We start from the raw sequence: 12,715 nt of genomic DNA, 5'->3' as shown, positions 1-12,715 counted from the left end.
ATTTGAACAATTATTTGAGCCTTTGTGAAAGCGTATTCTAAAAATCAGTCCCTGTACCCTGTCTCTTCTTTGATTCCTCCTTTTTAAGTGTATTTTTACTTTTAATTTATTTATTTATTTTTGTGTTTTTGAGGCAGGGTCTTGTTATGCAGTTCAGGCTGGCCTTGAGCTCACTTTGTAGCCCAGGCTGGTCTTGAACTTGCAATGATCCTCCTACCTCAGCCTCCCGAGTGCTGGGATTACAGGCATGCGCCAGCCACCACACCTGGCTTCGAGTATATTTTTGTTCTGTAACTTCTGTTTCCCTTACTTCCCTTTCCTCCCACATTCCTTTCTTTACTTTTCTCATTAAGAATGTACAGGAATCAGTAACACAGAATGGGTAAAATTGTAGAAATAAAATAACAATTGAATTGAAGGGACTAAGCACAAATAGATAAGGATAAAAATGAAAAGGCCTTCTTTTATTTCAAACCTATTTTTCTCAAGATTATTCTAGACCTCTGCCATATTTAAATAGGATAATATGATTCCTTTTGACATACAGCTGTCACATTCCCAGAAAGCACTTTATCCTTAGCACACTAAAGATATTGGTGCCTAGGGATAAAAGTGAAATTGTAAGTATAAGAAACTCAGATTCAGAACTTCCACACTCTAACAATAGCTCCATATCCTATGATTTACTGATTGTTTTAGAATCACTTTCTAATCATTACACATAAAATTTCTTTATATGTTAAATGGGAAAATTTATAGCATGTTTCAGAGTTAACTACTTGGTAAGCATAAACAGACATCAGGTCTTGTAATTATGGAAACACTGACAAGTTAAAGAAATATAATTCGAACAAAACAAACCATAAGAACAAGAGAGGGATCTCCACTTAGTTTTGATGACTTCTCTATTTTTTCACAGTGTCTTTCTCTTGGAGAAGCTTCCAGAAATTCTTGGGTCTTCTAAGTGATGTATGCCTGCGACTTGGCATACTATACTGTCTCCGTCCCAATTGAGACAATCAACATGTGGACCCAGAAAAAATCAAAAACCTTTTTCTGGAAGCTGAAAGCAAGCAACTCCCCAGTGGGAGCAAAATTTGGGCCATTATTTGAGCGCAGCCATGGCGGCTTTTCTAAAGGATGTTGCTTTCTGACCTGTTTAGCATTTCAAGGCTCACTGATCACTTATTTAGGTTTCCTTGATTCTGTGCTCTTGCTCCCCTCAGCTGCCCAATCTAGCTGCACTGAACTTTTCCATCCTTTTGATGCACTATCTTCCCAACCTCTGGACATTTCAGTCCGCAATTTTAGTACTGAGAGTAATCTTCATTATTTTGGCCCAACCAATACTGCATTATAAAACAAAACTGTGTCCAAAACTTAGTTTCCACTTCCTCTTAACTGTCAAACACTTTGAAAAGTGCCAGAGGATGATAGCAAATTTTTGGTTTTCTAATGTTTATTTTTTTATAAACTGCCTCAACTCCTTCTATGAATAAATTAATAAGCAAATCAACTGCAAAAATATATAAATTAGAACAAGCTAATTCTGTGAAACTGGTCCATTAGTATAATTTTGTACAAGAAGCAGCACGAGGAATGGAAAGATCACGGGATGAACAGCAAGGATCCTAGGACCGGATGCTGGATTATGCTTTCATAACGAACAATTCATTTTGCAGTTCAGAGATTTTTTTTCTCAGACTATCCTGACAAAATGAGACAAATACACAAAGATTGTGAAAGAAAATGTATATCAAGATAGTCAGTATTAAGAACCAGCTCACAGAAAACAATTTGTGTTGTCATGAATAAGGTTTACAGTGATCATAATAATTCTGACTTTAGCAGGTAAAGCGATTACTAAACATTTTCATTCATGAAAACTAATGTAGTTGTATTGAAGAGGTTTTCTAGCCACTGTTAAATTCTCTTATGGTGGATGTTCTTCATGAAATTATTCTTAAAAATGGTGTATTAATGAATATATTTAAATTAGTCACAAGCAGATTAGTTTTCTATATAGAATGATTAACTGAGCTAAAAGTATTAATATGTAGAAATATTTCACTTTCTTGAAAAATATTAATTAAAAGGAAGATAAAAATATCCTAATGAATTGATTTTCAATATGCAGAATGGAATAGATAAAAAAGACTAATTTGAGAAAATAAAATACATAATGGATACCTCTGTAGTGAGTTTTGATAGATATTTTTGAACATCAAATTTTCATTCTGTTGCTACATAAAACTCAGCAATAAGGAAGCTAATGGAGCCTGATTGAAAGTACGTGCTAAACAATATTTGTTGAGTAAAAGGTTTAGATGTTTTCTAATCATTTGTTCAAAATAAAAGGGAAAAGGAAAGGCAAAAATTATTATGTGCCAAGAAAACCACCAAGGTAGATAACAGTAATAAAAAATCCATGGGAAATATCAATGTAGAGTAGCACCTATAAGAATTCAAAAAATTAAATTTTAGGAAATTTTTGGCAGTTGGTCCAAAGATTTTTAAACATTTCTATAAACCTATGCCTAATATACACTAACAGGATTTAGAAACATATGATTCTCAGCTTTGTTTAAAGAGGATGAAATTCTTGATTACATTAATTGCTTATTTTTAAAGTTTCAGTCTCTGGAGGAGATCTTTCTTATTCTGTGAATTACGGTCAAAAGTTCCCTAACACGTTACTTTTATAGGAACTCACATTTCTATTTCAATTTGCTTTATCATCCAATTACAGAAATTTACTCCCTTGTTCCTGACACTCCTCTCTATGAATTCACGTTTCTGCTGTTTCAGATAATTGCACTTTCTGCTCCTATTCATAATGAAGAAAGAGAATAGCTGCATGAACCCTTCTGTACTTACTTGGGATTATTATATGTTAAAGAGCCTTTAGACTTTGATTCTTTAGGGCAAATACCATGATTTTCTTTTTCTCAGAGTTCTGATTTTCCACAACTATCCTATGCTTGTTGGAACTTCCCAGGTACCCCACATCCTTCTTTAGATGACATTCCAGAACAGCTCAGTGAGGCCAAATGGAAGTTTGAAGGTCTCAGTGATATGTATTTCTACGCTAATTAACTTCTGAGTAAGCACTCTGATATAAAAATGAATTCTATCTGCATTGTGAATGAATTCTGATGGTATCATATTGAGTTTCTGGTTGTACCCAAATGTTGGTCCCCGCATTTTCTATTGAGAAATGATTCAGTAACTGATGAACTGAAAACTTTTCTAAAGAAGGATGAGTATTGTACTGTGGAATAACACACCAATATTGATCTTATTAGTAAAGAAAAGCCCAGGTGATAGAATCACACAAAAATATGTGTAAATTTTCTCTCTAAAGATAACTTCAAATTATATAATTGGCTACTCCTTCATGAATGCTTTTCTGGGTCTACTGGTTCTTGGATTTTCATAGCTCAGTTCTTCTATCTGCAATAAGATTATATTGCTTTAGAGTTTTGCCTATGAATACTTATCTTCCTCCTCTCTTCTATCCTTCACATTTCCCGAATAGGAAGCAGTTAATGCAGATAAGAATGTGTTCATTTTCCCCAAATACAACATGAATTTTCACATTTCTATTTCTATTTTTTTTCTTGGTGCCAGAAATCGAACTCAGGACCTTATACTTTCCAGGCAGGTGCTTGTTCCACTGAGCTATGTTCCCAGCCCTATCACATTTGTACTTCTAAATATTTCTTCTTTCCAAATTCTTCGAAGCATACCTCAACCACTAGTTCCCTGTCACTTCCTTTCTTGTCCCCAACATCAGTTCCAGAGAGTTAGTCACTCCCTCTTTTGCCTTCCTGTAACAACTTACACACATTTTTTATCCTTCAACCTAATTAATTTTACAACGTGCTGTCACCCAAGAGAACTTCGTGTCTTATACTTCTGTATAAATATACCATTTGGGAAATAAATATTTGTGACTTTGAATTTTCAAATATTCTATCTCTACCAAACTTCAAGCCTCTGAAGGTTCGAATATTAAACATATTTTCCAACAGCACCCTATGAATACCTGCTAGAAGGAGTATATCTAATAAGCTAGTGATATGACAACATCCCACATGCAACTAAATGAGGTGCCACGCCCACAGACGTCTCCAGGCTTACCGGCCCATGGCACGTGAGGAGCCCCTCTTCCATCTTCTCACACTGGGAGTCACACTCCACGCAGATAGAGCCATTCTCGAACTCCCGAAACTCACTGTGAAAATATCAGCTGTGTGAGGAGGTGTAAGCAAACAAGCTGTCAATTTAACAAATGAAGGAACATCTGCTGAAAGTCCTATTGGCAGAGTAAATTCTTGAGTTTGTTTCTGTATGTGCCAGGAGCACCAGAAACATTTCCCTGTACATTAAGGAGTAAGTTTTCCATTAGGAGAAAAGATAAATGGCAGCCAGATGGCTCTCCCTGCCCTCCCCTGGAATCGACGACAGATTCATTCTGGAAACATCTCTCCTGTGAGATATTCTGGCCCTCTTTAAAAAAAAAATTGTGACTCTTTTGATGATACAGCAGAATCATTTTACCTTTAGAATAAGACTATATCTGTTTGTCTGTATTTTACTATTTGCTGAAGCTTTAATTTCTAAACTCTGAAAGTGCAATTGTATTTTTCTTGTTGCTAAGCTACATGAATGTTCCCTATCCTTGTCCTTCAAATCCCAAGACTCTTCAATTTATTTTTGGTGGAACTTCAAAAAACACTTTGATTTCTTTTCTTCTTTTAAAATACCTGCCTTGGAGAATTAGAAAAAAAAATATCTTTTTACAGTAGATTTTATTTTCTTATATTATTGATCTAGTATCATAACATTTTTTTCAGTCTAAATTCTTTTTGAAGTGATTCTATAGTTTATAAAGCTAAAAAAATTGATGGCTGCATCCTAAAGCTGTCTAACACAAATTTCCTAGGATGATGGTCATTCCTTTCCTCATCCTTATGTTTGTTTGGTCTGTGTTTTACAGTGTTATCAATACCAAACATTTTTAGTCAAAGTCTACTTCACATTTTTTGTTTCAATAACTGGATATAAATCATTTGCAAAATATTTAATCCACTTCATTTCCACTAATATATAAGAGGCTGAATACTGTGTAAAGACAATATAGAATATCATATAGGAGTCATTAAGAAAATTGGACTCCATAGTTATAATTTTACTTAATTTATTAATTTATGCCTTTGTATTCTGTACTACCTTTCCAAATCAATAGCATTATAAACAGAGCAATTATGGACTAATTATATGATAAAATCAGACATATTTGCCCTAGAGTGAAAAGTTTGTTTTTTTTCTCATTTGAAGACAAAAAGTCTTAGTTAAGATGGAAGTCCAGAAGGTAATGTATGTTTTCAATTAGTTCAATTAAGGCTATACTTATTCCAAGGCTTTCAAATTAAATAGCACATAGTTACATGACTTTTACATTTTTAATGTGAGCTATTAGCTATTATAGAGCAAACCTTTTAGGAATTCTCTTAAGTTTAAAATCTTCACAAGAAAAACAGGTTTTCCTTTGTTTGCTACATTCACATAAGTGATATAAAGTGCTCTGTGGCATGTTCTCAGAAGATAAAGGCACAAAGACTTGGTCTGAGGGTATAGTGAAATTGTAAAGAGAATTAAAAAACCATGATTTTTTTGTTGTTGTTTTGTTTTTTTTTTTTCCGGTACCTGGAATCGAACTCACAACTTTGCACTTGCCAGGTGAGCGCTGTGCCGCTGAGTTAAATCTCCAACCTCAAAAACCATGATTTTAATCAAATTTTATAACAGCAGTCTGGGATCATCAGCTAATTACTGGTTTGGATTTGTAGGTTCTTTGGCCGTTAATGAGTTATACTAGCAAAAGAAGGCCATAATATTATGGTTACTAAAACATAGGTTATGCTTTTCTTCCTCTTTCAAAGCCCACTTCTCCATCCATGCAGTTGAGGAGTAAACACACGCTGTGAAAATATGGACGTCATCTGTTACCTTCCACAGATTTTGATGACATAACTGCTTGTTCTCTTTCTTCTTTTGTAAAAGTTCCTCCTTGCTGTTTTCCTCACATCTTCTGCCATTTATTCTCACTGTCTCCATCACTGCTTTTTTATTTCCCTGTCCCTAATGACACCACTGTGACCTTGTCAGGGTTCTCCTTTCATTTGAACGTGATCCAGCAAAGGATGTTCTTTTGGGCATCAGCTTTGCATACTAACTTTTGTTTCGCTGGTTTTTGCTGTGGTATGTATGTTAGATTACCCAGTTCAGTAATCAAGAGTGAATACTGCGGTATCTAGCTATCCCAGATTTTAAATTCTAGCAACACTTATATTTATACACCTTTAATTCTTTTTTTTTTTTTTTTTTTTTTTGGTTTTTCTCCGTTACCAGGAACCGAACTCACGACCTTGCGCTTGCCAGAGCAGGCGCTTTTGCCGCTGAGCTAAATCCCCAGCCCCACCTTTAATTCTTTAACTTCTCTGAGCCTCAGTTTTCTAAATATACTCAGTAAGAAAGGAAAATAATATTGTATTGAGAGGTTGTGATTCTTAGATATGAAAATGCTTGTAAAGATTTTAGTCTAGGGTACTCCTTGATGTTTTGGTGTTGATCTTAAAGCTTCAGAAGTGTTCCCAGGTAGAAAAAATTTTAAAGTTTCCCTGAACCACTTCCTCACTGCAAGAGATCCATCCCCTTGTTCCCTTCTATCCATCCTTTAATATTCTCTTTATGTGTACTTTGTCTCATTCAGATGAGAGATACCATATAGTATTTAAACATGTTTGTCTGGTTCATTTCACTCAATGTTATATTTTCCAGGTGGATCCATTTTCCTACTAATGTCTCACATTTGTCATTCTTTATCGCTGAGTAGTATTCCACTATATGTAGACAGCACATTCTCTTCCTCCAGTCATCTGTTGATGGGTATACAGGCTGCTTCCAAGATTTAGCTGTTATGAATGGTGCTGCTATGAACACTGGCATGCATGTCTTACTGGAGTATAACTTAAACCCTCTGGGGAAAATATCAAGAGGGGAATGGCTGGGTCATCTGAATTTTCTAATTTCATCTCTTTCAGAAGTCTCTGTTCTGATTACCATAATGGTTGTACTTGTTTGCATTCCAACCAACAATGCAGAAGGGTTTCTTTTTCACCACAGCCTCACCAGAATTTGTTATTCTTTGATTTCCTAATGATTGCCATTCTTTCTGGAGTAAGAGGGAATCTTAGTGTTGTTTTAATCAGCATTTCTCTAATGATCAGAGATGTTAAACATTTTTTCATATATTTGTTGACCATTTGTACTTCTTCCTCTGAGAAGTGTCTCTTCATTTCTTTAATAAACTTGTAATGTAACAGATAGTGGAACAAAAGTCTATTATGATTTATTTTAATGACATCAATTGCTGCACATGCAGACAATTTGATTTGAGGTATTTTACACAGAAAACATCCTTTCATAATGTGAGTAATCATCAGAACAATTCAATGAGACAAGTAGCACGCATTTTCTGTTCAGTGTTAACTATACAAGCTGACTTCCATATAAAAGTACAAGAGAAAATAGCCCTAGAAAATGATTAAATTCTTACTTATAACCATATTTATATTTAGCATTTAATTGTAATTTCCCTATCATTTCATGAAGGGAATTTATTTTGGTCATTTTTTTAAAAAAGACATATATAACTATTATTACTATAAACAGATTACTATGTTACTATAAATATATTTTATCCTGATATAAAATGGAAAACTACAATGCTATTGGGGATTATGGAAATAGATGTTAAAATGAGACAATTATTGAGGTACAAGAAGAAATAAAATAAAAATCTCTATAACTATATTTTCCAAACGTTGAAAATGCTTTCAGTTTATCAATATGAGAAAACTTGAGTCAGGGACACCCCTAAAAATGCATTACCACACTAATAAAAGGCAACCGTGATGCATAAAGTGACTTTAGGAGTATATGAAATGCCATGTAGTAAGGTGGATACTAGGTTTTATTACTGGCAATGCGATTATTGTGGTACCAGAGGGAATTTAAAGCACTTGACTTAAAATATTGCTCAAGCGATGTAGGAAGAACAATTTAAAAACCTCTAGTTTTCCTACAGGGCTAAGCAGTTGTCAGGGACGTAGACACATGGACCTGCCTGGAACACAGACAGATGCACAGCCTGAGCAGAAAGAAGGAGGAAATGGTTTAACTGTAGGTACAAAATATAAGGAAAGTGTGAAGAAAAACCCCACCTGATTACTATGACCTACGGAAGGGAAGATTACTTAAATCAATCCTCCATATCAGGAAAACTGAAATATATATCTTAAAAATTTGTTAAGGTATAAATTTCTATATTTTTTTAAGAATTATCTAAGCAAACATTTAAAATATGTACATGATGCTCTTTCTATATGGACTCATTCAATTTTATCATGGACTAATTTTAAAAAAAATTTATTGCCACTGAAAGCATTTCTATTTACTGTATCTCTGTGCAATAAGAGCTCTCCTGAAATATCCTGACCTACATGTGTGTTCTGAAATTCTGCCCATCTCTTTGTAACATTTTAAAATCTGAGCTCATCAGTGCCTCACAGCCCGTGAGGGAACGGTGGCCATCTCAGAAGCCTTACCCGTCATACAGGTTGCAAGACTCTATGCAGATCCGTCCTCTGCTGAAGCGGCGGCAGGACAGGCACTGGTCCGGCCCAGGTCCCCAACAGCCATCGCTAGAACACAGGTGGTTACACACCATTCCTTCTGCAGCTGCAAAACACACCAGAATCAGGGCAAGTGAAACAGAGGATGTGTCAAAACTTACACTCTTTCTAAGGAAAGCTAAATAGCTTAAAATAAATGTGTTTAGAAGAGACTTGTGGTTTTCTCTCCAGTTACCATGTCCCAACCCAACTCCAACCTCCTCCATATTGCAGAGCTCTAGTTACTCAACATGTACATAATGCGGCATTTTTCATAACACTGAGCAAAATCCAATCGTCTATGGAAACTCCAGGGAAGAGAGGTGATCGAATTAAACTTCAGAGATAAAAGCCCATCTATGCCTTTGCCAAGCCAACATTTTGTCCCAAATAATTAAAATACCAAATGCTTTGGATTGGATTCCATCTGAGAGCTTCGTAAGGAAACAGAAGAAATAATGTTATCATTAAACAAATAAAAATCATACAAATTAAAAATGAAGAAAATATAAAAAAGGTAAGAAGAGAATAAAAGATTAGAAATAGAATATAAGATTTTGCAGGGCTCCGCTGCAGACTGACTAATCCTAGCTTGGGATTAGCCAAGTTGACACATGTAAGGAACCGTTCACTGAGGAGTAGCATAGAGATTAAAGTAGTAATAGTGCTCTGTAGTCTTATCTCTGTTTTATTGGGGCCTTCAAATAGCTACAAAGTTGGGGAACATGTTTTACAATTGCCACTGAAGTTTGTCATTTCTCTTCTTTTTCTGCAATGACCCTTAGTCAGTATATTATTATTTATATCACATAATTTCATTAAAGGGATGTGGATGCAGATGTTGAATAGCAAGTTTCAGTAAAGACTTCAAATTTTACTCAAGTATCTGCTGCTGTTGTTCAAGGCTTCTGAAGTACAGCTGCATGTGTGTGGCTTTCCTAAAATGTTAAGAAATCTCAAAATGGGGTTGGGGATTTAGCTCAGCGGCACAGTGCCTGCCTGGCAAGCCTGAGGTCGTGAGTTAGATTCCCGGTACCGGGGAAAAAAAAAAATCTCAAAATGGTAAAAGTGTTAAAAATCTTACTTCTGACTCCCCTTTGTTACCAGTTTTAATTGTTAGAGGATGTGGGATTTTATGGAAAGAGCAGTTATGAACTGGACTGGGAAGGCCTCGTCATGATAGTGTAATACAGTCAGAGAGAACATCGCAAAACCTGTGAAAGTTCACCTCCCTAACACCCTTTTGAGAGAGGAATCTGCCTGCATTTCGGATGCTGAGTAGTTTTAAAACAGTTGACAGTACTTTATATACTCTACCTGATTACACAATTATCTCTATGTATCTATCTGATTAGAAAATCCTTCTCCTAATCCGTAGCCTGGACTTTCACCCTTGTAGTAGGAAATGTTGCAGAGAAAATGTTTTAATTTTGATGATACCAAATGTATTAGTTTTTCCCTTTATGGACTGTGCTTTTGATGTTAAGTCAAATTTTCCTTCAGCTAGCCTTTGATGCCAAAAAACTCCTTCTCATTAATGTACTTATTTCCATTGTTCTGAGGTATTTAGGTCCTCACGCATGCTAGATAAGCACTCTCTCACTGGCCTATACCCCAATACCTCCTGATTTATTAAATAAAAATTTTATAGCTTTACATTTTACGTTTAAACTCATGCAAGTTTTTGTCAAAATTTGCATAAGATGTCAGAATGAGATTAAAATACAATTGTGCCCTATGCACATTTATTTGCTCCAGCACCATTTATTTTTGTTTTGTTTTGTTTTGTTCTAAGACAGGGTCTGACTACACAATGCAGGCAGGCCTTGAACTTACTATATAGCACAGGCTGGCTGGGAATTCACACTGATCCTCCCATCTCAGCCTCCCAAGGACTTGGGATTATAAGCATACGTGACCACATGTAGCTCCAGCACAATGAAGTGTTTTTCTTCCATTGAATTGTTCTGACACTTTCATCAAAAATCACTTTGGCACACTGACCAATTGTGAGTTTTCATACTAGGCCTATCAGGTGGGCATATGTGTCAACTGTGGGTTATTTCAGGATTCTCTATCCTATTTTATTGATTGATGTGTTTATCCTTGCGCAGGAACTACATCGTCTTACTAGAGATATATAGTTAGTCTCAAAATTATCTCAATTAAATGTTCTCACTTGCTTTTCTTTTTTTTTCCAAATTTGTGTCAACTAGCTAGCTTGTTTGCCATGCAATAGGGCAGGGGATTTAGCTCATCGGCACAGTGCCTGCCTAGCAAGCATGAGATACCAAGTTCAATTGCTGGTACCGACAAAAAAAAAAAAAGCAGAACCTACTATTCAATATAAATTTTATAAAACTCTTATCCACATCTCAAAAACCTGGCTGTGATTCTGATACTTATCACACTAACCATGCATATCAAGTTACAAAGAATTTTTATGCTTTGAGTCTTCTGATTCCTGAAGATAGTTCACTTCTAAATACAAGGTGTGATCTAAAAACATAGTGAACATTTAAATTAAAAGAACTTGTTACAGTGGTATATATATATATATATATACACACACACACACCCTCACTTTGAACACACTTACACCGTCAATCTTGCCACTGAAGCAGTTCTGGAAGTCCTCTTTCATGAGTGCCTTTAGCTGTAGTGTTGTGAGTCCCCTGATGGCCTGAATTGGAAATATTATATTCCACGGTCAGTTTGACTTTGGGGAAGAGCCGGAAGTTGCCAAGGTTCAAGATCTCATTACTAAGGCAGATGAGGACACACTACAGGGGTTCCTCCAACCTGCCTTTCTGTTGGATGGCACCAGCAACAACACTCAGAAGGGACTTCCTGAACTGCCACAGAAAGTGGCAAGATCGTGCTGAGTTCACGTGTTTATTTTCAGGGTTTGGGGGGGATTTTTTTGTTTTTGCTTTAGAAGTGCTTTGAAAATGTTATCAGCCAGACATGGTGACACAGGCCTGTAGTCCCACCACTCAGGAGGCTGAGGCAGGAGGATCGTTGCAAGTTTGAGACCAGCCTGGGCTACAAAGTGAGCTCAAGGCCAGCCTGAGCTGCATAGTGAGATCCTGTCTCAGAAAGAAAATAATATTTTATAAAATAATAATAATAATAATAATAATTTTTTAAAAAATAAACAAGAAAAGTTAATCTTTCTAAAAAAAGAAGATAATGTTATCAGACAGCCGTGTTCTCTGTGAACATGGGCAGTTTATTTCATCCTTTTTGATCTTTATGTCTTCTTTTCTCTTTTCCTTATTATGATTTTTAGGACTTTCAAAACTGCTGAGTGACAGTGTGTGATGACCTCCTTTCCTTGTTTCCGGTCCATTCGGAAAGCATCACATCCACATCACTAAGTACCCTGGCAGGTGCGAGGCTTTCGTCGACGACCTATATCAAGTTGAGAAATTTCCCCTCTGTTCTTGTTTTTCTAAGATTTTAAAAATACTAATGAGTGTTAAATTTTTAAATTATTTTCTGCATGAAATGATTTAATCCAGTGATATTTCCTCAGATTGCCAGTATTATATATTACACCATTTATTTTCAAGTAATTCACCAGCGTTTGGCTTTGGATATGAAGCCAAGTGACAAAGATAATTCTTTCCATATGTCAGTGAATGTTGCTCGCTGCTTCCTAAGAAGGTTTTACTACTGTATCTATCTCTGACAGACCGATGTGCCCTTCATCTTCTTTTACCCTTTCCTGCCTCCTTTTGAATTTTCCTTTTTTCTCTTTTCTCTTTGGTATTCTTGGTTTATATATAGATTCTAATCTTCCAAATCATCATATGAAGTAGTAATGATCATCTGATTTACATGTGGGCAGAGCCCAGGCCCAACAGTGCCATGTTTTAAATTACTCTTGCCTGGTTCTTTACCACCAGTGGGGATAAAAGTCCTGCTCCACACCCAACTGCTCTCACACCATTGTCTGAGGCTGCTGGAGT

General features: G+C 35.8%; 1 protein-coding gene across 5 annotated transcripts in view; it reads right to left on the bottom strand.

Annotated features, from left to right (window-relative positions):
• Positions 1–12,715, bottom strand: part of Erbb4 (erb-b2 receptor tyrosine kinase 4) — a gene marked incomplete at its 5' end in the record, with an annotated part of 1,058,248 nt that overhangs the window by 261,287 nt on the left and 784,246 nt on the right. For all 5 annotated transcript variants that reach the window (XM_005396938.2, XM_005396940.2, XM_005396937.2 and 2 more), the window contains 2 exon segments: positions 4,144–4,237; positions 8,676–8,808. In XM_005396938.2, the coding sequence (XP_005396995.1) occupies positions 4,144–4,237; positions 8,676–8,808 (227 nt within the window).

Source organism: Chinchilla lanigera, unplaced genomic scaffold, assembly GCF_000276665.1.
Source record: "Chinchilla lanigera isolate Chin_1 unplaced genomic scaffold, ChiLan1.0 scaffold00056, whole genome shotgun sequence".
Classification (NCBI taxonomy): Eukaryota; Metazoa; Chordata; class Mammalia; order Rodentia; family Chinchillidae; genus Chinchilla; species Chinchilla lanigera.
This window is presented reverse-complemented; position numbering and strand designations above follow the sequence as displayed.